Source organism: Plasmodium sp. gorilla clade G2 (assembly GCF_900097015.1).
Source record: "Plasmodium sp. gorilla clade G2 genome assembly, chromosome: 11".
NCBI lineage: Eukaryota > Apicomplexa > Aconoidasida > Haemosporida > Plasmodiidae > Plasmodium > Plasmodium adleri (nom. inval.).
The window spans coordinates 734,080-759,548 of NC_041703.1; the positions used below are offsets into that span (position 1 = coordinate 734,080).

Consider the following 25,469-nt stretch of genomic DNA (forward strand, 5'->3'; position numbering starts at 1 on the left):
ATAAAATAAGTAAATAATGATTATTTATGAAATTACATAAACTGCAATATTTGAAGCATATGATTTATTTAGTAATTTTATATATTATTAGACTTCTATCGAATATTTTAAATCAACGACGTGGATTAAAGTAAATTTAAAAAATCTTAAATTTTCTTTTGTAAAAAAAGTAGTTTTTAATTAAAAGAAAAAATATATATGTATACACAAGTGTCAAGGAAAAATATAATTTATAAAGATAAATTCCTTTTTCATTCTATATGATAATGCTTTTATTATATAATTCAATCTTAATCCTTTTTTTTTTTGTAATAATTTATACTGAATTGTACAATAATGTATGAGAAAAAAATGTATTCCTATTTTTTATTATTATATGTATATAAATTAATATCATTATATATGTTTAAATTAAATGTAATTTTTTATGAAATTTATAGAAATATAGAAATAGAATATTTTTACTGAAGTTAAATATATATGTGTTACCCTTTTATAATTTTTTTTTTCTCTTCATCCTTTTGAACAATTCTATTCTAATGAATTGTGAATAATGCAATTTTATATTTTTTTACCATAACGTAAGGAATATAATGTCATTAAGTTACATTATGGATTAAATGATAAGAAGAATCTTTTCTATTATTAACATTTTATTTCCTTAATACTAAAGCAAATAATAATATATATTTACTTATATTTAGGTATGTGAACATTCATGTTTTATCAATATTAAAAGTAAAACATACATATGAATAACATTATTTCTAGTTTCATATGTGCATTTTTCCTTTAAATTTATAATTAATATATATAACTTTATTATAAATACATATTAAAATAAACATTTAGGGGGTTATTCCATGAAAAAGGTAAAAAAGGTGATAACATTTGCATACAATATGAATTTATGTAAATTCAGATTTATTTTTTATTATTAAATATGAATGAAATAGAAGTGATATAATAAAATATAGAAGGACATATTAGACATTACTAGGTAATTATCTGTAAATATTATATTTCTAAATGAATTATTATTATTTATTTCTTAATAATAACATTTATGTTATCACAAATAATATTATTTTATTTAAAGGAAAAAAGTGTGAACATTATATATATGTTACTTTGAACTTAAGATATTTGTACAATGGAAGGAAAATGAAATTAAAAGAATAAACAATGAATAAAATACAAAAACTGAAAGGTATATTTTTTCTTGTATAAAAGAATATATGTTTTATGGGTTATTATAATATTAATAAATAATATATTTCAGTACATAGATTTATAATATTTTTTTTTAAAAAAGAAATACTGTCTAAATACATTTTGACATTAAAAAAACAAAATGAATTTAAATGATTTTATATAGAAAATTCTAAATGTTTAAAAAAAAAAAAAAAAAAAATTAAAACTATATAATAATAAAACAAAAATATATATATATATATACGGTAAAAAAAACGAGTAAAAGAAATTGTTTTTATTTATATATGTTATATTTTCTATTTACTCTGATATCGTTCTAACCATTTGTTTGCTTCTTCCATTTCTATTATTTCCTGTTTATCCGATTCTTCAAGCATAAAGTTAATACTTTCAAAAATTTTCTTCTTTAAAGTTATGGATTCATATTCCTCCTCAGCACAATTTAATGTATCTGAATTAATTAAGTTTAACAAATTTTTTTTCAATACTTCTACTTTATTTGTATTTTCTTCAGTTGGATAATTATCTTGTCTTAATTTCCTCTTTTCATTGATATATATATGATACTTATTTATAATAGTTGTATACAGTTTTTCCACCTCAGATACTTCTGGTAAGATGAAATTAAGTTTATCATAATTATATTTTTCAAAATATGAATGTTCCAAGATCTCCTTACATCCTCCATTAAACCCTAATCTTTCTTCTGGATTCATAGTTGTTAACTTTTCTATTAGGTCTATTAATTCAGAAGGTATTATGGATGGATATTTTAATTCCCTTCTTTTTATTTTGTTATAGATGAACCATTCTGTTGAACCATCAAATGGAACGGTACATGTTGCTAGTTGGTAAATAGTACACCCAAGACTCCAAAAATCTCGTGCCTTACCACTGCATTTATTTATTAATGCTTCTGGGGGAATAAAATTGGGAGAACCAACATAATTTTCAAATGTTTTTTTTTTTTTATAATTATTACCTGTATTTGTATCTACTGCATAATCGTTACTTTTGAAAGAGCTCAAAATTTGAACATTTTCTTTTTCCAAAATTTTATTATTAAACTCATAACTTTCATTATTCTTAAGTGTTTGAAGAACGCATTTGTTTGAATTTTGATCTTTTATGTTTTTATCACTTTTTTGAAAATTAGTATTATTTAAATCATTACTATTAAATTCTTCGCTATGTAAACTACCATTACTTTTAAATTCACTTTCATTTTTTAAATCTTCTTTTAAATTATTGTTATTTTTTTTTAATACAAATTTACTTAATTCTTCATGATCTATTTTATCTTCCTCATTATTTGATTTGATGCTTATGTTATCTAAATCTTTCGAAGTACCAAAATCAATCATTTTTATGGTTCCATCTTTATTTATAAGAAAATTTTCACATTTTAAGTCTCTATGAATAATATTTTTGTTATGTATATATTCTAATGCATGTACCATTTGAAGTATTATATTAAATGTAATTTTTTCATTAACACCAATACTACGAATTTTTAAAAATTCCCATAAATCATAATCAGCATATTCATATAATAAATAAACATTTTCTTTGTCTTTAAATGTTTCTATCAATTTAATAACATTTGCATGTCCTGGGATATTTAATTTTGACATAACGTTTTTTTCTGTTAACACATCATTTACTTTATTCATTTTATTCACTTTTTCTTTTTTGAATATTTTTAAGGCATATTTTTTTGAAGGATCATTCTTTAATTTTACCATAAACACATCACTGAAGTTCCCAGTTCCTATGTGCATATATGTTTCAAAATCATCCTTACAATATTTTCTATTTATGTTATTTTTTTCAACATTTATTACATTTTCTTCAATATCATATATATTCTTATTCAACAAAAACCCTTTCTTCATTTTTATATCTTTATGTTGTGTTAATTAAAAATGTTAATATTTCATTTTATATATTTATTATATATATATATATATATATATATTCAATCAATTAAAAAATATGTAATATAAACATTTTATGTTGTCTTTTTTTGTTTTTTTAAACTTTTTATTAAAATTATTTTACATAAATATATTTATAGTTTTAGAATTAATATAAGCTTGATTCGGTCAATATTTTAGAATATATAATAATACAAATAATAAGAACATAAAGAAAACCATACAAGCATAACGTTACAAATATTTTATGGTTTCAATTAAAAACGAATTATCCTTTTATAAATGTATAGCTTTAAATTTATAAAAATAAAATAATAAAATGAAAATATTTTTGCGATATTTTATATTTTACATTAATTTTTTTTTTTTTCTCTTTTGATAATAAAAAAATAAATAAAATAAAAAAATATAAAGGAAAAACTAAAACAAAAAAATGATAAAACAAGATTAAACAAAATGTTTATAAAACGAAATTTATAAAATAAACCAATTAAAAGAAACAAAAGAAAAAAGAAAAATTTTTATAAGACTTAAAAAATTAAAAAATGAAAAATGGGAAATATATTTATGAAAATATAACTAAAATTTATTCTAATGTATTAAAAAAAATAATAATAAATATATATATATTATATACATTTTAGTTTTATATAAACGTTTTATTTTTATTTTTTTTAATTTTTGCATGTTTTTTTAACTTATACACACGATATTCTAATACAAATTACAATATACTTTATCACTTTATAATCCAAATTACTAATTAAAATAAATAATAAAAAATAATATATTATATGATTCATTAATTTTTCTGTAAAATATTTATGACACTTTTATATAATAAATAAGTATTATATATATATATTAAAAATTGTATTTCTTATTATATTGGGCCATATACATTAATATCTTCTTTTATTTGAATAAAACTATCAAGAACTCCTAATATTCTATCATTTCCTTTTCCATTAATGGAAAATATATTATGTAATTTTTTTATTTGAATTAATTCTAGGTCAATAGCTTTTTTTTGAACAGCTACTCCAAATTGCTTCCATAAATCATCATCATAAATTTTCATATCTTGTAATATTGTTATAATATCATACAAATGTTGTACATGCATATTAATACACTTCCTTTTTAGATGATAAAATAAATGATAAAGAATTCTTCTATCTTTAATTTTTAATTTATGTATGCTAACAACAATTTCATGCATCATTGAACTATTTACAGTGTGATCAAGTCTTAAAAATCTTGATAATTCTAATGCATATTCAATTATCTTTTTATTTTTTATTTCATATTCTCTTAAGCATACCCATATACTTGTTATGCCTTGGGCAGTTATCATCATTTTGTTATTTTGTATATTTTTTATTATGAAATTGAATAAAAATAAAAAAAAAAAAGGATCACTTTTATTCATAATAGCATATGATTTCATTATCATACAAATATCTTGGATTAAGTTCTTTTTACAACCTAAGTTGTCTATTCTATTTTCACTATTATCTTCATACATATTTCCTAATTTATGTTTTTCTGATGATATCAATTCTTTAGTTTCATCGAAATATGTATGATCATTAAAATCTGTATTGTTATATTTATTTAGATATTCCTTTTCATTCTCATTTTTAATTTCAAAATAAGTACTATTTTCATTAACATTCATATTTATGTCATCCAAATGTTTTTTTGTTGCATTATTTTCAATAACATGATTTAATTCTTCATCTAATGTGTTTAATAATTCATATACTCTATTTTTTACACATATCATTTCTAAAGGAGGTAATCTGTTTATCTTAGAATACGCCCACGATATTAATGATATTTCATGAAGAGTCATTGTTTTAATACATGCTTTTAATATCTTATTGATTTCCATAAAAAGGTCTGATAAATAAAAATTATTTTTTGCATAACTCCAAGCTATTAAACTAATTGATTTATTATCATAATTTAATATATTATTCTTTAGTACATTTTCATAGATAAATAATAGAGATTTTGTATGTCCCAAAACAGCATACCTAAATATAAGAATAAGACAATTATAAAATATAAAAAATAATTTTTTTTATATTTATAATAAAAAAGTTTATAGATATTATAAAAAGGATAATGATATAATAGCCTATTTTTATTTTTTATTTTTTTTTTTTTTACCTATGTACAAGTGTGCTTATGTTTGATCTAAACATATTTATATTTTTGTATATGAAATCATTATAATTATTAAAAGTTGGAGATAACAAATCTACTTTTTTCATATGGTGTATATAAGTTAATGAAGCCACTATATCTCTTTTAGTAAAACATTCTGAATTATTAAAAAAACAAAATTAAATTATATTATAATTATATATCATATAAATTATAGTATAATATATAAAATTCATCATAATTAAAATATATATATATATATATATATATAATATATTGTGTTTATACCTTTATTGTCATTACAAAATCTCATGAATTCATCAAAATACGTATATTTATTCATCAAACTAGCATAATAGGTATCATGTTTCCAATTTAATATCTTCGAGTATCTTTTTATAATTAAGGAAAAATTCATTGTACTTATTATGGGAGGATTATAATCATTGTAGAGTTAACCTTTCTTCATATTTAAATAAAAAAATATATAATAAATAAATAAATATATATATATATATATATATAAATGTATATACTATATACAAAATAATAAGTCAAGTAATTAATTATGGCTCCTAAAATATATCATGTTATTATTTTAAAAGTGTGACAATTAAATATATATTATAATTCGAAATTTTTCTTAGGGATAAAAAAAGGGTAAGATAAAAAAAAAAAAAAATAAAATAACTTATCGATTAATGTGTAATACCTCAAAATGTTTTATTTATTAAGTTATATGTAATAAAGAGTTTTTACAAAATGAAGAAAAACATAAAAATATTTTTTTCAATAAAAAATTCTAATTATATGTGCAGAAAAAAAAAAATATATATATATTATATGTATTATGAAAATAAACTAATAAAAAGTATAAAATATATATATTTTAAAAAAATTTATATAAATTATAATAATATAATTAAGTATTTGTTAATTAATTATTTTATTAAATTATATAGATTTTACTATTTAACTATTGAATTTGAAATCATAACTACAAAAAAAAAGAAAAAAAAACATAGGAAAAAAAAAAATAAATAAAAAAACAACAAAAAAAAAAGTTATACATATCTTGTTTGTTCTTTTGCAGTAAGTTTAAAGATGAACCCAAAAAATAACATGATAACACATGTTGAAATTGCTATAACATTAAAAGGCATACCTAACAAAAAAAAAAAAAATTATAGTATATATATATATATATATATATATATTTATATTTATATTTATATTTATATTTATATTTATTTTTCTAAATAAACGTACTTGTGTCTGGTAAAACAATATCAATGAGTAATGAGGAAGTATATTTATAAATATAATCGTCATTTTTTTCATTTGAAATATAATTTTTCTTTTGTTTAAATATGCCACTTTCCAATAATATGCCTCTATCTATATCAAAGTCAAATTCGAAGGATCTGATTTGTATTTTGATTATTTCAAATCTATAAAGTATTAAAGATAAAATAAGAACGAATAAATAATATAAATAAATATTCACATATATATATATATATATATATATTATATGTTTATGTATTTTTTACCTAATTATTATATCACATTTAGGGGGCAAAATGTACTTAAAATTAATATAGTAATAGTTTCCATTTTTTGGTAAAGAGTGCATCATGTCGATATTACTAAATTTAATATCAAAATTGTTAATTGCATTAAAACCAAAATATATGAAATCACAATATTTTTTGGAATTATCATTTTTATTAGAATTCTTTCCTTGTATAACTAAAGTGTGTAACAATGGAGATAAATAATATGGCAATTTATCAACAAATAAAAAATTACTACTATTCTTGTCATTTAAATTTTCAAATACATAAACTAAAGAACTTTGTTTTTTCCTTATATCTGTTGTTATCATGCTATTAGATTCTTCTTTATAGACATTAACATTTATATATTCCTCTATTATATTTGGTTTCCCTCTTTGTAAAATATCATATATATTTATGTTTTCATATACCATTGCTATATTATCATATTTTTCAAAGATTGTGGAAACATAATCTTCTTCTTTTTTTTTAACAATAAGAGCAGTTCTATTAATCAAAGGGCATTCATTTATATTATATTTAGTATTTATTAAATCATTAATGGTTATATTTTCTTTATGATTATGCTCTGTAATATATTCAATATAAAGAACAAAAAAATTTTCATCATTGTCATTTAGTTCAAATCCAATATTAGTTGATAATGTTGTTATTAAATATGAAGGATTAATTAAATTAAATAAACCTCCAAAATTTTTACATGGATACATTTTTTTAATTAAAGAAAAACTTTCCATACAAATACTTTCATCTGGTAAAAAAGCAAAAATTTTATTATCTACTTTAATTAAATCTTTTGTTTTTAAAAGGTTAGTTGATACACCTGTAATACCCCAAATGTCATTCAATAAACTTTTTAAAAGAAACATTTCATTCTTTGAAAATTCATTATATTCTTTTTCTTTCGAAAAATCATTTTTATCTCTTTCTTCCTTTTTTAAATCCACTACAAAAGTAAAACCATAAGGATATGAGTCCAAATATTTATTATTATAATATTCTCGGTAAACACCTCTTTTAATATTAATTTTAAGTGAATTCACATTATTTAATATTTTCAAGATATTTATAGGTAGAAATTCTTTATAATCTTTTCCGTTTACAGTTAGCTTCAGTTTTACGTGTACTAGATCATTTTCTAATGGTAATAAATTGATACTCTCATCAATTAAATAAGAATTTACAAATGAAAGAATATATATTATACTTAAATAAATATATATAATACGCTTCATTTTGTTTTATATGGTTCAAAATTATTTTATCTTTGACGTTAATTTTCCTTTTTCTTTTTTTTTTTTTTTTGTTTTTTTTTAATGTTCTTATTTTACATAATTTTTTTTCTATGAAAATATATGGTTAACTTCATTAATTATATTAAATTATATTTTTTTGTTCATAAAAAAAAAAAAAAAAATTATGGTGATACATAAAAAGGAAAATAATAAAATATAAAAATATGTATGCATACAAATACATTCTTATTTTATTTTAATTTATTATATTATTTTTTTTTTTTTTTTGTTACACATATATATATATATATATATATTAATATTACAAGGAAAAAATGTGAAAAAAAAATATATAACAAAAAAAAATTTAAGAAATAAAAAATTGGCAAAAAAAATGCAAGAAATTGTAAAAAAAAAAAAAATATAACAAAGAATAATAAAGAGACTTACAATTTCAAGATAGACGTAGGACAATCTATATTCGTACATAGGTTTAATTTCATAGTGTTCTTAATATTCATTTAAAAAAAAAAAATCTCAAACATCTTTCTTTTAAGTATTATCTATCTTTATTTTTTTTTTCTTTTTTAAATCTAATCCATTTTTCCTTTTTTTATTTTTTTTTATTTTTATTTTTTTGATTTTCATATTCTTATAGTATGATAAAATTTCCGTTAAATTTGAATTCTTTTGTTTGTAAATTCCAATCTAAAATAAGATAAAATAAAATAAAATGAGAAATGAAAAAATATCGATAATGTAAATAAATATAATACATATATATATATATATATATATATATATATATATACCTTTTTATATAACTTAATATTTCTTTCGCTTAAATATTTGTCCACATAAGGATTATCAAACTTATTTTCAACATTTGTTGATTTATTTATCTTTATATAAGGAGGATAATACCAATAATTAAATGCTAAATGATCTGAGAAAAAAATATGAACACAAAAACAAACATAACTATAATATTATATATAAATGGACATATAAAAATACGTAATAATTATAGTCTATTAATATAATTTATTTTTAAAAATTAATATACATTGTTCTTCACTTGAAAAAGATTTAACTTCATGAAACCAGCCGCATGGTAAGTACACTGTTAAGAGGTAAAAAAAAAAAAAAAAAAAAAAAAAAAAATTAAATAATATACATATATATATATATATATATATATATATATAATCAAATTGTTTTTCTTCAGCTTTTTCTAACATATATCTCCTTCATTCAAATTAACTTCAATGTATTTTTTCCTTATATTTGTCTTTTTATCAAAGATATTTTCATCTAAAAATATATAAAGGACGAAAAATTTCAATTTTTTTATAATACAAATTTAATATATATATATATATATATATATATTTATTTATTTATTTATGTGATTTACCTTCTTTCCTTTTCCTTGTATGAATAAGACAAAAATGATTCGGGATGTCTTGTCTAGCATTTGGTTGACGGTGAAAGTTATGTTTTTTTAATTTGTAATTTAAAATATTTTCTTCTAATAAATTTAATCTATAAATATATAAAACAAAATAAAGTATTTTTAGGTACAGTAATATATAGAGTAATAATCACTTTTATAAAAATGAATATTAATATATATATTTTTCAGTCAATTTTTGTACATACTTTTCTTCTGCCTTATTTATAGAATCTTCTATTGTTTGGTTGTCAACTAAAGTGTCTAAGAGTATAAAAACAAAATAAAAATTTAAAATAATATATTATTAACATATATAAAAGATAGGTATTAAAAATAATCTTTTTTGGTTATATATTTTGGTAACACACCTTTTTTGTTTAAAACTTCATTCATTATGTCAATTTCGTTGTATATTTTATTCATCTGTTTCTTGTATACGTCTAAAATATGTGATCCTGAATTAAAATAAGAAATGCACATATATATATATATATATATATATATATATAATATACTTATATATGTTTACATTTTATGCTTATATATCCATACATAACTTACCATCACTTCTAATAAATGGCAAATAGGTAATTAAACCATTTTTATGAACTTTAAAAATTTTCCCATTTGTTTTTAAACGGTAAGCAAAGTTAGGACTATATATTCTGAAGGTTTTCTTTCCTTTTAACAGGACATATATATTATCATGATAATCGTGATGTAAATATGTTTTTAATTTTGTGCTTTTATTATTTCCTAACCAGATATTATATTGATAAATTTCTAAATTACTAAAATAAAAATATATATATATATATATATATATATTAATATAATATATACATATTGTGAAAGAATATTAGATGTTTCATTTAATTACCCCATAATTTCTAATTCTTTAGGAAGATAATTAATCATTTGACGTGTAATGGTATTACAAAAATCTTTTGGATGATATGCATTTTCTTTTACGTATTGAGTATTCAAATAATATTTCTTATTTCCTTTTTCTAATAATGATAAAAATTTATGAAACTTCATTTTTTTTTTTTTTCCAGTTCCAAAAGAATTCGATATCCTCTTTTCTAAATGTACATTTATATCCTGTATTTTTTCTTTCATAAAATTTAAATCAATGTTCAATTTATTCTTAATTACATATTCACTAAAAAAAAAAATCATAAATAATATATATATATATATATATATATATATATAAACAAAGTATGGAAAAAAACAATATAAAATATATGCAAAACAAATAAACAAATATAATAATGTTGTTATAAAATATAGAAATTAAGACTATGATAAAATTGCATGGATATTTAAATATGATAAAAATATATGAACAATTACAAATATAAAATTTTAAAAATTATAAAATCTCTTATACCTTTTTAGTATGCATGGTTTTCTTTTTAAAATATAATCTAGATAAAATTTCTCTGGCGTTATATTTTCATGGATTCTGTCAATTTCACATGTTTTTCCATCATGGAAACAAAACCTAATGAATTTATAGAAAACATATTACAAAAAAAATATGAATGATACAAAAAAAAATAAACCCCCAAAAAAAAAAAAAATATATATATATATATATATATATTAATTCTTATACTTTTTTAACATTATTATATTAAAATATGCTCACCCTGTATACTTATTTTTTGGGGTCATTTTTCTTCGTATATAGAATGGTAAAATAATATAAATGCAACTATTTTATATTTTGTAAACAAAAGGAATTTATTAAGTTATTTTTCATCACATAATATTAAATTAAAATAATACATAAATAAAATAATATATATATAATAATGTATTTTTAATTTTAAAATTATTCTATCATTTCTTTATGATATATATATATATATATATATATTACATAATATTTATGACATATATTTTTTTTTCCTATATAATATTGCATATATATATATATATATAGATGTAGGTAAAAAATATATATGCACGTGAATTATATAAATATATTTTAATACATTATATATTATATATAAATATGATACGATAAAAAAATAATGACCCTATGTTTTATAAAAAAAAAAATAACAAATCTGTATTTTTTTTATTTATATATTTTTTTTTTATTTGTATCCGTTATAAATATATATTTTTTTGTAATTAAAAAAAAAAAGTAGCGCCGTTAATATATAATATTATTATTTTTTATTATAAGAAATATTCAATAGATTATATTATATATAATATTTTTTTTAATATATATTTTTTTTTTGAAGACATTTGTTTTGAGTTTTTATTATATAATTTTTTTTTTTTTTTTTTTTTTTTTTTTTTTTTTTTTTTCTTCATAATGTTAATATGTTATTATTAAGATTAAATGTATGTATATAAATATAATTCATTTTTTTTTATTCTTTATGACTTTTATATAATATTTTTGTATTTATTTTTAAGAATATAGTATAAAATTTAATATTTCATATTTATATTCTTTTTTATGTTGTATCATGCAAAATTTTGCGTTTTATTATTTGAATAATTATAAGATAATTATTTTACGTCTGAATGAATTTTATGTATGATAGGATATATATTTTATATGTATTATTATGTATGTATATATTTTTTGCCCTTTCGCGTTTCGAACAATAAAGTATTTTTTTAAAGAATAATGATTATATAAATACACATATATAAATTATTTTTATAAAACATATTTTGCTGTTTTTATGAAAATTAAAAGAAATAAGGATTATATAAAGAAGAAATAATATATATAATATATATATATATATATATATATATATAATACGACATGTAATAAGAGGTCATTTAATACAATACCCTATACATTGTAAATATATCGTATATATATTTATTTTTTTCTTTATATATTATTCCTATGTGGAAAAATTTATATTTATATATATTTACATAACTTTGTGGCGATAAATGTTAAATTTTTTTATAAATTTATTAATATCGTGAAAAAAAAAAAAAAAAAAAAAATGACCCCAGTTACTTTTGAATGTATATCTGTGGCACTGGTTTCATTATTTTTCATAAAAATATTAGCATATATTTACAAACAAAAGTGTGAAAAAGATCATTCAAAAGTAAATAAAGGGAAAGAAAATAAGAATTCTACAATGAATGTAAAAGTAGATATTGTTTGTGATATAACAAATAGTTTTGGAAAATATTATGCCAAAGAAGTATTAAAAAAAAAAAATTTATTAGGTATTATACCTGTATATAAAAGTTATAATAAGGAATATGAAAATGTGGATAAATTTAATGGATTTATGGCCGAATTTTTCAAATTTTTAGATTTGAAAAATGGGAAAGTAATATTAGCTAGTGATAATAATTGTATAAATAATTATATAAATCCAATATCTAAAATTGAAGATACAGAAAATGAAAATGATGAAGAAGATATACTACTAGCTTCATGTATTATTTATGAAAAGATATTAATAATTGTTTGTGTAATTAATTATGATATGGATATTGAAAAACAATTGGATTATTTTTTGAAGAATCAAAAAAACGATTTACTTATTGTTATTAATAATTTATTTTTAAATAGTAATTTAAAAGATGAAAAGAATTATAAAAATATGGAATTATTAGAAAAAAAATGTTCCTTATTACCAAAAGGAGATGTCAATAATTTATTATCCTTTTTGGATTTTATGAATATTCAAAAAGGATGTATAAATGATTTATATTCAATCATACAAATAAATATGAAAAACTTTCAATATTTTTATAAACTCCTAGGAAATACCACTTCAGGTACTTTTTTAAATGGACATGTCTATGATAATTTTATGTCTACAAATTTATATAATTCACTTATGGATATATATCACGATTTGATTTCAGAAACAATAAAAAAAGACAAAAAAAAAATTAACATTAAAAAGTTTTATACCTTTTATTGTGTAAAGTGTGATTATAAAAAAATTGTGAAATTAAGTCTTATGAAATTAGAAAATAATTTCTTCTTATTTTATATATATAATATCTATTCTTATATTTATTATCAGTTGATATTATATGTATCTCAGAAAAATTCTGTATAATTCTTTTTTTTTTGCAAATGTATTTTTATGTTTTGTTTTCGTATTACATATATATATGGAATAATCACACATTGAATTATATATATATATATATATTATATATATATGTATTCTTATATATGTATTCTTTTTTTTTTTTTTTTTTTTTTTTTCTTTCACATATTTTACTTTATTTGCAACAAATTAATTAATTTATAATAAAAAGAAATTTCTACTTTTTTGTTTAAATTATTTTCTATTTATTATATATATATATATATATATATATATATATATAAACATAAAAAATATTGATTTTATATTTTTGAAGACGTGTACAAACGTCTTTTTTTTTTTATTTTTTTATTTTTTATGGGGGCTATTTATATATATAATATATATATTTATGGTATTATATACAAATAAAAGCCCATTACCAAATTAAGCAACTTTGTGATTAAAATATAACTAATAAAAATAACATTTAAATAATATATATTATGTCCTTTTATTTATATATACCTCTAATAATTTATTATAACACGTTGTTTCTTTTAATTATAAAAAAATAATAATATAATAATTGTAATGAAAATTTTGTTATTTAAATTCAAAATTTTTAATTCTTTAAATATATTAGGCATAAAATAAAAAATAAAAAATAAAAAATAAAAAAACATATATATATAATTCTAATTAATTTTTTTTTTTTTTTTTTTTTTTTTCATGTATGTTATTATATACTTAAAAATTCAAACCCAATGAAAATAATAATAAATATACAAATATATATTTATATATCATATGATATATATTCCTTTATATATGATTATCACAAATTTATTTTATCTCTCTTAATTTTTGTGCTTACAAAAAATCTTTAATTAAATAAGAATAATTTAAAATTTTGAGAACAAGTTATGAATAATGTTAATTATAAGAAGAAATAAAAAATAGGTTTTGTTTTGTATAAAGGATCCTCTTTATAATTTACATAAAATTAATACAAGAATCAAAAAAAAAAAAAAAAAAAAAATTAAAAATAAAATGAAATGAAATAATAAATTATAAAAATAAAGAAATAACATGATTTATAAAAAATAAAATTTTTATATTTATTATTTATTTTTTTTTTTTTCTTCATTGTATAGATTTTTATCATTTTATATAAAGGTATACTTTTTTTTTTTTTTTTTTTTTTGGAATATTATATATATAAATATATATATATAATACAAATATGTAAAATTTTATACTTTAATATAAAAGTTTAATTACATTTCTCCTTCCTTATTTTCCCCTTATTTTATTTGGGTTTATTTTTTATTTTATAAAAGATGGAGAATAATAAAGATAATGAAAAAAAAAGTTTAGAAACAAAAAACGAAACAATGATTGAAAAGGAAAATAAGAACGTTGAAGAGAAAAAAGAAAACGAAATTGAAGAAAGGGAATATAATCAAAGTATATACAACGAAAATAATGATATTATAGATAATAAAAACATTCAAAATTCTCTTCTTGAAAATAATGAAGATGGTAATGTTGATAATCAATGTGAAATATATAGTCACGCACATAGTATAGAAGAATATGATAATAAAGATAATTTAGTAGGAGAAGAAAAAAGGGATTCTTTAAAAAAATCACCTTTACTATCTGAAGATATAAATAGTAATGATAGTGTTTACAAAAGAGAAGAAAATATAACGTCTCCTCAAAAAAAAAAAGACGAAGAAAATGATGATAAAAATATTAAAAATAATAAAAGAAAAATGACAGAAGAAATGATAACCATGACAAGTACTAAAAAATTAAAAAATGAAGAAGATAATAAAAGTGATGATGAAATAAGTTATGATTTTTTTGATAACAACAATGATATAGAAATATATATGAATAAAATAAAAAACAATTTTCATTTATATTTAGAAGAGTGTGAATATCAATTAAAAGATTTAAAAAATTCTTATATTGAAAACGATAAATTAATTAAAGAAATTGTAAATGAAAATAATAGTACCATGATAGGAAATAATGAAAATATAAATGATGAATCTGGAACAGATAAGATAAAAAACGAAACCAATAAAATAACAAAAACGAATGAAAATGTGGAACATGTAGAAGATATGGAAAAAATACAAAAGAAAAGAACTATATTAAATAATATTATGAACATAAGATTAATTTATAGAACGATTGAAATATATTTATTTAGTATGAGACAATTTATATATTTATTAAAAGAGAAGAATAATTTTATATCACATATATTAGATGAACAGATTATTATTAAAAATAATTATGAGGAAATAATCAAAAATTTATTAGAATTCGAAGCGGAAAATTATGAAGATATAAAACAAATCTTAGAAAATAAAATATTATCTATAAATGATAAATTATTAAAAGATTATGAATATGATGAAAAATTAAAAGCATATATGTCATATTTATATACATTACAATGTTTACAAGAAGAAATATCAGAACGTGTTGAAGCAAAAACAGATTTAAGATTATTAATGATAAAAAAAAAAGAAATTTTAGATAAATTTACAAAACAAAATCAAAGAAAAATTACATCATTTAATAAATTATCTTTATTTAAAAATAGTATCCAATGTATTGTTGATAAATATAATTCATTCGATAAAGAACTTACACATTATTTGTCATCCTTCTATTATAAAATCATGAATCATCAAATTGATTTGAGTATTAATAATATGTCCATTTTAAATAATAAAATGCAATTTAATTTTTTATTTCATTTTAAAGAACAAAGTAATATAAATGATGTTTTTCAATTTATGAAATATGACGTTATTACAAAAGATAGAAACAATGATCAAAATTTTTCTAATAGTAAAGATGTTCATAATGAATATATATCTATAACATTTTATACAAAAGATAATTTTGATGTTTCTATTTTACCTGATGTATCATATTTAAACCATTTTAATATACAAATTGATATTTCTTATTTATATAAAATGGATTGTTTAGTAGCTAAAGCTAATTCTATTGATTATTTGAGATTATATAATAATGATTGTCGATTACTTTCTGATATATATAGTAATGAAGATCACCTTCTTTTATTTTCAAATAATGCAAATGATTTTCTAAATTTTAAATATGGTTTTCCATATTTTTGGATAAATGCTCTTGTAGAAAAACCCTATAGTATATCCGAAAAAAGTGAATTACCTAAAAAGGAAGAAGGGTCAACTAAAAAAGCAGAATATAAAAGTATGGATAGTAAATCCTTATCAGAAATTTATAATTGGCACTTAAATAGGACCTTAGATATATCTGTTGTTTTTTCAAAACTGTTTACTCGAGGTACTAAAAAAATTTTAGTACTTATAAAAAATATTATTACATATATATAAATATATATATATATATATATATATATATTAATTTTTATTTTTTTTAATTATTAGTCTTATTTAGAATATGGGATATTTGGCAAATCCGTCATTACAGGTAAAGGATTAATATTTTAAAATTATATATTAAAACTTTAAAGTGTTGATATTATGATATGTGATATATGATATATTATTTATTATATATATATATATTTTTTATTTTTTGCAGGAATTACCCAAATGTGTTTCCACCATTTACTTGTGAAAAACATATGGATGCTTTAAAGAAAATTCAATCCGTTTCTTTGCAGCAAATATCAACTTTTAACATTATAAGTGAAGAATCTTATTTAAAGGAGGAAAAAGAAATTAATAATGTAATTTTTTTTAATTTATTATTATTTATATAATATAATATAATATATATATATATATACATTTAACACTTTTATATTTTCCCTTTTTTATAGGAATGTAGTAAAGATAACATATATGCATGTTGTCATATTGAATTATCTACTCCCTATTTGGTTAAAGCATATATTAACGTTCCTTGCAATGGAAAGTAATTATATTTAAAAAAAAATAATAATATTGGAAAATTAATTTTTACATAAATTTAAATACTTTTATAAATAGGTGTACATATATATATATATATATAAATTTTTTTTTTTTTTTTAGGGAACCATATTTTAGTGTATTTTTAACCAAAAAAAAATATTCCAGGAGATTAAAAGTAAGACCTTAAAAAAAAAAAAGAAAAAAGAAAATTCAAAGCATTTATCTGAATAACATAATTGATATATAAAATATATTATAATTTATTAACTCATTATTATATTCTTTTATAGAAATTACAAGATTATTTAAATACAGCTGTTGTAAATAAACATTCAAAAGTTGATGATACTCAAAGACAGATTATATTAACACTACAACTGGCAAAATTAAGGGTATGTAAAATATATATATATATATATATATACTTTTTGTACATGCTTATATTTGCATAACTGTATATATATTTTACATATATGTGATAATTTTAAAATATTCTTATTTTATATGTAATTTTAATTCTTTTTAGGAGGGAGCTTATAAATATTATAAATCATTCAGCAAAAATTCTTCGAATATATTTGATGAAGAAATAAATTAAGGACATATATATGCAAAAAAAAAAGAAAAAGAAAAAGAAAAATACACTTTTTATATTATAAAGATTTTTTAATAAAAATCCCTGGGTGGAAGGAACATAATATTTCTTATATTCATTTTAATTATAAACTTATGTCTCTAATTTTTTTTTTTTTTTTAAATATATAAATATGAATAACATTATACATAAAATATATATATATATATATATATTTATTTATTTATTATTTGTTTTTTTTTTATTAATTTTTTATAAGTGTAATTAAATTTCTCCTTTTTTTCATATATTTCTTCATAATTTGTAAATACTATATAAATATTATAATAGTATGAAACATTTGTGCAAAAAAATAAAAAAAATAAATTTAAAATTAAAATAAAAATAATATATTATTCTAAGAACATTAAAGATTAAATTTTTCTTTATGTATATATTGGGAGCAATAAGAACTCATAAAAATTTTTAGTTATTTTTATTTATATAATTTCATAAGGTTTTTTTTTAAAATATTTTTAATTATTAGTATTAATTTTTAATTTTTTTTGGTTTTTTTTTTTTTTTTATTTAAAACTCAAAAAAATTAAAACCTTTCAATAATATTGAAATATTAAAATAATATTTCTTTATATATATATATATATATGTTTTTTTTTTTTTTTTTTTTTTTTTTTTTTGACTATAAAATGCAAAGTTTTGTTGATTCAGATTATAAAAAAAGAACTAGTAGTAATAATGAAACTTCCGAAAGATTTATGAACTCAATACAAAATTGTGATAAAGAAGAAAAGAGAATATTAGAAGATGAAAATGTGCAAAAGAACTTGTCATTTATTAATAATGATAATATATATAATAAAAAGTTATCTAATCAATTGAAGACAAATGATAATTATAATAATAGTAATATGAATACTCCTATTTGTTCTGTAAAATGTTTAAGCAATAAAAATATTTCCATGGAGAATTTAAATAATGAAGAATCAAATACACAAAAAAATTTAGAAGAGGCTGTAAAGAGGAGAAAAAAAATTAAAGAAATTTTATTAGAATATAATTCATTAAATTTGAGTTTATCTAGTGATAACATAGATATATCAAAAGATAAATCACCAAACAATAATAATAATAATAATAATAATAATAATAATAGTAATAGTAATAATGTAATTGGAAAGGATGAATATAATCCTATTGCTTATAAAAAAAATATATCTGAAGAAAAACATTTTAATACAATAAATGATAAAATAGCAAGTAATTATAATTCATATAATAAATGCAGTATTAAAAATAATGATACGTTGAACTATAATAATTACTCAAATAATATAGATAACAATATTCATAACTTAAAATCAATAAAAAATCGGGATCTTCTAGATAAATCATTAGTTTCGAATGATGATGAAATAGATGATTATAAAACATTTTTAACCTTAGATAGCAATCAAACAATTTTTAAAAACAAACCACTTAAAGTGCCAGATCTTTCTTTTTTAAATAATAGTAGCAGAACCTTTAGTAATACTGATTTTCTTCACGTGGATAAAAATAATAATAATAATGATAACAATAGAGAAGTTGATAGTGAAGAACGTACTAATTTTGTTAGGAAAAAAATCATTTATGAACAATTAGATGGATTATCCTTCTGTTATGATAATGATAGTAAGAACTTTAATTTTTCACCTGGACTCGATGATCATGATAAATCAATACAATTTCAAAAAAACCACAAAACAGGTAATATATATGAATGCAACAATAAAAATTATCATATGAATGATAAAAATTTGAACATATTTGAATTAAAAAAAGAAAATAAAAATAATATAGTTAAGAATTATATTAAAATTAATAAAGTTGAAAATTCTAATATAGAACAGTTAATTAATAATCATATGAATAATTCACATAATTATATCTTAGACAATAAAAAGTATGATATAGATGGTAAAAATTACAATGTAGATAATAATATAATAAAAAAAATGCATAATACTAAAAATTTAAATAATCCAACTGATTATAATCGTAACTGTAGAATTATTTATAAAAATGCTTTTGAAAATTTTCATTATAATAATAAAAATACTAATATAAATAGAGATAATATATATTATAATAATAAAGAAATAGAAAAAGATGTAGTAGTAGAAGGGAAAAAAATAGATTATATTAATAAATTTAATAATAGTAGTAGTATTGTGTATCCATATGAATTAAAATCTAAAAATGCAATAATATCAGAAAATATATGTAAAAGTAAAAATAAAATATATGAAAATTTGAATTATGCAAATATAGAATATAATAAACCTACATATAATAAAAACGATTTTCCACAAGATGAAGAAACTTATTTAAATTTTTCTTATATGAAAAATATAGAAAAATTTAAAGAGTTATTAATAAATGCTACTAGAGATAATTTAAATGAATATATCAAATGTTTACAAAATATAAATAATAAAAAATTAAAACATTATAAACATTATCTTAAACAAGTAAATAATTATAATATTAGTCAATATTTTAATAAAACATTTAATGTATCTACAAATGTAAAAAATATCAAAGAATCTAAATTACACAAATCAGATTCTTTTTCTTCATTACCTAAATCTATCAATGAAAGTGATGAATTAAGTACAACAACATATAGTGCAAATAGTAGTAATGATAACAGTATGAATAAATACCATAAAAATAATTATAATAATATTATTATTGATAGTAGTTGTTGTAGTAGTAGTATTAGTAATGATAGCTTTTGTAGTAATTTTACAAATAAAAGTGTAACGTATAGTAATAAAATGGAAATTTATAAAAACAAACGAAAATCAAATTTTAATTCTACTAGTATGTTATTACCATCAGTAAGTAAACATGAAATTATTTGCCATTCTGGAAATATTAATAATGAGTCTAGATTAAATTTAGTTTATAAAAATATGAAAAAAGGAATGTATCATAATAATAAAAAAAATAGATATTATTCTAGTTTTAATAATTTTACACCAAAACTACACAAATTCATAATAAGGAAAAATGATTTTCCTTATATTAAAGAAAAAAATAGTTTTAATAGTTTGAAAAATATAAATAATGAAAAAAAAAATAAAACATATAAAATAAATAATAATAATAATAATAACAAACATATAGATAGTATAAATTATATTAAAAATAATATATATCCTTATAAAAATAACAATAAAAACAAAAAAAGAAATTTTTTTTTTTCTTTTAATACAGATTCTGAAGATTATAATAATAAATATTTAAACGATTCTTCTTTTTCAATGTTACGAAGTCATTCCTATGAAAATCATTTTAAGCATATAACATATGATAATCATTTAAATGATCCAAAAAAAGATTATATAAAATATAGAGATAATAATAATAATAATAATATTAGTAATGATAATTATTATAATAGTCATTTTGGAAATTATAACCATGAACTTATTGAACATCCAAATGATGAAAAAGATGCAAATGAAAAGTCATATAATAATATGAATAGAAATATATTTTTTAATAAATTAGAATCTTCAGAAAACGAAAATGAAAATATTAATTATGGTAAAGTGGATAGTAAATGTTCAGAAACATCATTTCATAAAAATAAAAATGAAATAATCAACCAACATATAATGTGTAATAATTATCATGATGGTATGAATAAGAATAAAATTTATGAAATGGTTCATGCTAATTTAAATGAATATGATACTTCAAATAAGAATTATGAACTAAAGAAACATATTATAAATAATATGAATAATAATATAAATAATATAAATAATAATAATAATAATAATAATAATATTTGTTTGTCCAACAAAAATGATTTTTCACAAAATGATGAATATCTATTCAACAAATCAAATGACAAAGAAATGTTTGTTAATATGAATCATGAATCAGCCACAACTCTTTTAAAAAAAACAACAATTAATGATATAGAATCTTCCATAAAAAACGTTACCAACAATTATGATATAAATGATATATCCATAATAAACAAAAAAGAAGAAAAATGTGATATGAATGAAGAAAAGATATCTAATGTAAATTTCGAAGAAAACGAATACAAAAATTTTATAATAGATGCTGATTATGATTTAGTTGAAAATAAAAATATTAATGATATATCTGATGATAACAAGACAAGTGCTGGAGAAGATAAAAATGAACATGTTTCATTCATAAATGAAAGAAACAAAGAAAATCTCCATAATTCATTATTGTTTAACACAAAGGGGAAAAATATGGAAGATATAATTGATACTTTAAATTATAATTCTCAAAATGGTTCAAACAATGAAGGGGAATTATATAGAAAAAATGAAAAAGATGATTCGATTATTAATATCAATAATAATCCAAATGAAATAAAGAAATGTTCACAAAGTGATATAAAAAGTGGAATCAAAAATGATAATAAGAATAACACAGACAATAAATATATTTCAAATGAAATGCCAAGTAATATTCTAAATGATATTCAAAAAGAGATACAAAAAGATGTTCCAAATTTTATGGAATATCATAGTGATCTTCCATATAAAATGGAAGGTAAGGACATTAGAGAAATTATGAAAAATAATAAAACACGAATAGAAAATTTGTATGATAATGAAAATAATCAAAGTGATCTCTGTTTAAGTGAAAATACAAGTGAATGGAATTATAGTATAAATAATAATTTAGAACATAAAAAAAACACACCTCCATTTTTTAACATGTATAATAATATGAATAATTCAGAAAAGGATGTTTCTTATTCAATTAATTCATATAAGGAAGAAAATACCAATAAAAATATGATCAGATATTCATTTGATAGTTTTAATGAAGAATTTGAAAATCCAATTTCAGAACCCACACCAGCAGCTTCTATTTTTTCTTATATAAGTGTAATGTCTCCAACAAATGAAGTATTAAAAGAGAAAAATATATCTAATATGAAAAATGAACATAAGAATAATATAAAAGATATGTTCAATACATCTAATGAAATGAACGATGAAACTCTTAAAAATGATCAATTGCATTATAAGAATAATCAGAATTATCAAAATTCACCAAATAATGAAGAAGAAAAGAAACTATATATTAACAGAAAACCATTAAATAAGTATACTAATTATATGGATCAATATCATAAAAATAATATTAGTGATGAAAAATTATTGAATCCTAATTTGTTTTCAAAAAGGGAAGATATCAGTAATTATAATAATGATAATTCACACATTTCTGTAGATAATAACATAACAAATATGTATAAATATGATAATGTAAATAAAAAGGATATATATAATATTTATGATACCTTAAGTGAATATAGTATAGATAATAGAAAAAAAAGTATTAATAGCATTGTAACGAATAAAATAAATAGTTTAGATAAAAAATCAATAATAATAAATAATAATAATAATAATAAAAATAATAGTAATAGTAATAATTTATTGGTACATAACACCGATTTGTTTAATCATCATAATAATAATAATTTTATATTATCGAAAACTAATAATTCATCAGAAAATTTAAGAACGAGCTTAAAATTATTAAAAGATTCCAATTTGATAAATTATAAAAAGAACGTAAATTCAGATATTGCACATAGAGTTGTAAATACATTAGAAATTAAACAAGTAAAAATAAATACAAAACAAGGTGTTTTTGAAATAACAGCTGAAGGACAAGTTATGTTTACCTTTTTAGGGAGATCCGAAATAAAAGACTATAAAAATGTGAGAAAAAAAAATATGAATATAGATATATCAAAACCAAGAAAATTATTATTTATAATTGAAATTGATGGAATTAATATACACATAAAAGATGTTTTAATGAATATTGTTCTTGACTTTTATAATATATTTGAAGAAGAATTACCTAAAGCACATAAAGCAAGATATGAATATGCATATAATGTAGTGGAAACTTTAAAAAAACATACACCAAAAGTATCCTTAATCAAAAAATGGTTTGGTATATATAATTTAATGAGTAATGGAAGTACTCCTGATTTTATTGCTGTATTGAATAATAATATTTTTATTGAAAAAATTGAAATTAAAAATAATAATGTTACATTCATTTTAAAAGATCAAAATAGCATAACATTACATATTGATGATTTAAATGCAGTTACTACAAACATTAATAGAAAAATCAATGAAAAGAAAGAAAGAAATGTAGGAGATGAACATGATTCACTATTTAAAGAATTCATAGAAGATAATGAAGATATCAAAATTGTTTTAATGAATATACAAAAAATGTTAAAAAAGACAGGAATGTCTATTGATATTATTATCCAAAATTGGTGTAATACTTTACAAGCTTATTCATACTGTCTTAGTTTATTAACAAAAGGAAATACAGAATATACCATGAAAATAAAAAAAACATTAGCACATATAACAGAAAAAACAGAATTACATAAAAGAAATATATATTTTTCTATATTCCCATTGATAATAGAAGAATAAAGAAAATTAAAATCAAATATAAAAAATATAATAAAATAATAAATATAAATTAATATGGATTAATAAAATATATATTTATTTCCTTTAAAACATTGTTTATATATATTTATATATATATGTGTGTGTTTGTTAATAATGGATTAGTTTTAATTTATTTTTTTAATTTATTTTTTTTTTATTTTAATAAAATATATTTTGTCTTAATATTTATTATATATATATATATATATAACATATAAATTTCCTCTTTATCATTTTATTAATGCAAATATATATTTATTGTACATATTGTTTATATGGTTGATTGCTTATATGAAATTTTCACGTACATGAACGTTTATGAATTTTTTTTTTTTTTTTAAATAATAATTTATTTTATATTATATTTTTTTGTGTGTTTTTATTGAGCACATATATATAAATATATGTTCATATATATTATATATATATATATATATATATATATATATATTTTTTGGTGTGCATTTTTCTAATAACATAAAAATGTAAATTTGAGTAAAAAGATAATGCATTTACATATGCGTAATACAATTTGAGAATTATCATTTAAAAATAAAGAGAAACTAGAATGATTTGTCTGAAATATATTATATATATAGGATAATTATTTTGTATGTTATAAAAAAATAAAAATAAGATATTTTCCTATTAACACACAATATATATAATATATGTTTATTTATTTATTTATTTATTATACCTTTGTGGCTTTAATAGTATGAATAA

General features: G+C 18.0%; 7 protein-coding genes across 7 annotated transcripts; 3 read left to right on the forward strand and 4 right to left on the reverse strand.

The window, feature by feature from the left end:
- Positions 1-1,511: 1,511 nt before the first annotated feature.
- Positions 1,512-3,110, reverse strand: PADL01_1120100 (serine/threonine protein kinase, putative; the record flags this gene model as incomplete). Its single annotated transcript, XM_028682663.1, has 1 exon — positions 1,512-3,110. One exon carries the CDS (start codon positions 3,108-3,110, stop codon positions 1,512-1,514), a length of 1,599 nt encoding a protein of 532 aa, XP_028538919.1.
- A 925-nt stretch (positions 3,111-4,035) lies between these two features.
- On the reverse strand, positions 4,036-5,745 carry PADL01_1120200 (conserved Plasmodium protein, unknown function; the record flags this gene model as incomplete). Its single annotated transcript, XM_028682664.1, has 3 exons — positions 4,036-5,194; positions 5,331-5,484; positions 5,616-5,745. 3 exons carry the CDS (start codon positions 5,743-5,745, stop codon positions 4,036-4,038), a joined length of 1,443 nt encoding a protein of 480 aa, XP_028538920.1.
- Positions 5,746-6,391: 646 nt separating this feature from the next.
- On the reverse strand, positions 6,392-8,142 carry PADL01_1120300 (GPI transamidase component GPI16, putative; the record flags this gene model as incomplete). Its single annotated transcript, XM_028682665.1, has 3 exons — positions 6,392-6,492; positions 6,597-6,778; positions 6,881-8,142. The coding sequence occupies 3 exons, from the start codon at positions 8,140-8,142 to the stop codon at positions 6,392-6,394; spliced, it is 1,545 nt and encodes a 514-aa protein (XP_028538921.1).
- Positions 8,143-8,694: 552 nt separating this feature from the next.
- Positions 8,695-11,281, reverse strand: PADL01_1120400 (cupin-like protein, putative; the record flags this gene model as incomplete). Its single annotated transcript, XM_028682666.1, has 11 exons — positions 8,695-8,850; positions 8,955-9,088; positions 9,209-9,265; positions 9,382-9,456; positions 9,560-9,687; positions 9,805-9,859; positions 9,967-10,053; positions 10,160-10,389; positions 10,479-10,763; positions 10,995-11,108; positions 11,256-11,281. 11 exons carry the CDS (start codon positions 11,279-11,281, stop codon positions 8,695-8,697), a joined length of 1,347 nt encoding a protein of 448 aa, XP_028538922.1.
- A 1,313-nt stretch (positions 11,282-12,594) lies between these two features.
- PADL01_1120500 (conserved Plasmodium protein, unknown function) lies at positions 12,595-13,677 on the forward strand (the record flags this gene model as incomplete). The annotated part of the gene is made up of 1 exon (XM_028682667.1): positions 12,595-13,677. The coding sequence occupies one exon, from the start codon at positions 12,595-12,597 to the stop codon at positions 13,675-13,677; it is 1,083 nt and encodes a 360-aa protein (XP_028538923.1).
- Positions 13,678-14,993: 1,316 nt separating this feature from the next.
- Positions 14,994-18,204, forward strand: PADL01_1120600 (conserved Plasmodium protein, unknown function; the record flags this gene model as incomplete). The annotated part of the gene is made up of 7 exons (XM_028682668.1): positions 14,994-17,010; positions 17,115-17,157; positions 17,272-17,419; positions 17,513-17,607; positions 17,727-17,781; positions 17,897-17,998; positions 18,133-18,204. 7 exons carry the CDS (start codon positions 14,994-14,996, stop codon positions 18,202-18,204), a joined length of 2,532 nt encoding a protein of 843 aa, XP_028538924.1.
- A 683-nt stretch (positions 18,205-18,887) lies between these two features.
- Positions 18,888-24,722, forward strand: PADL01_1120700 (conserved Plasmodium protein, unknown function; the record flags this gene model as incomplete). Its single annotated transcript, XM_028682671.1, has 1 exon — positions 18,888-24,722. One exon carries the CDS (start codon positions 18,888-18,890, stop codon positions 24,720-24,722), a length of 5,835 nt encoding a protein of 1,944 aa, XP_028538925.1.
- Between the last annotated feature and the right edge of the window lie 747 nt (positions 24,723-25,469).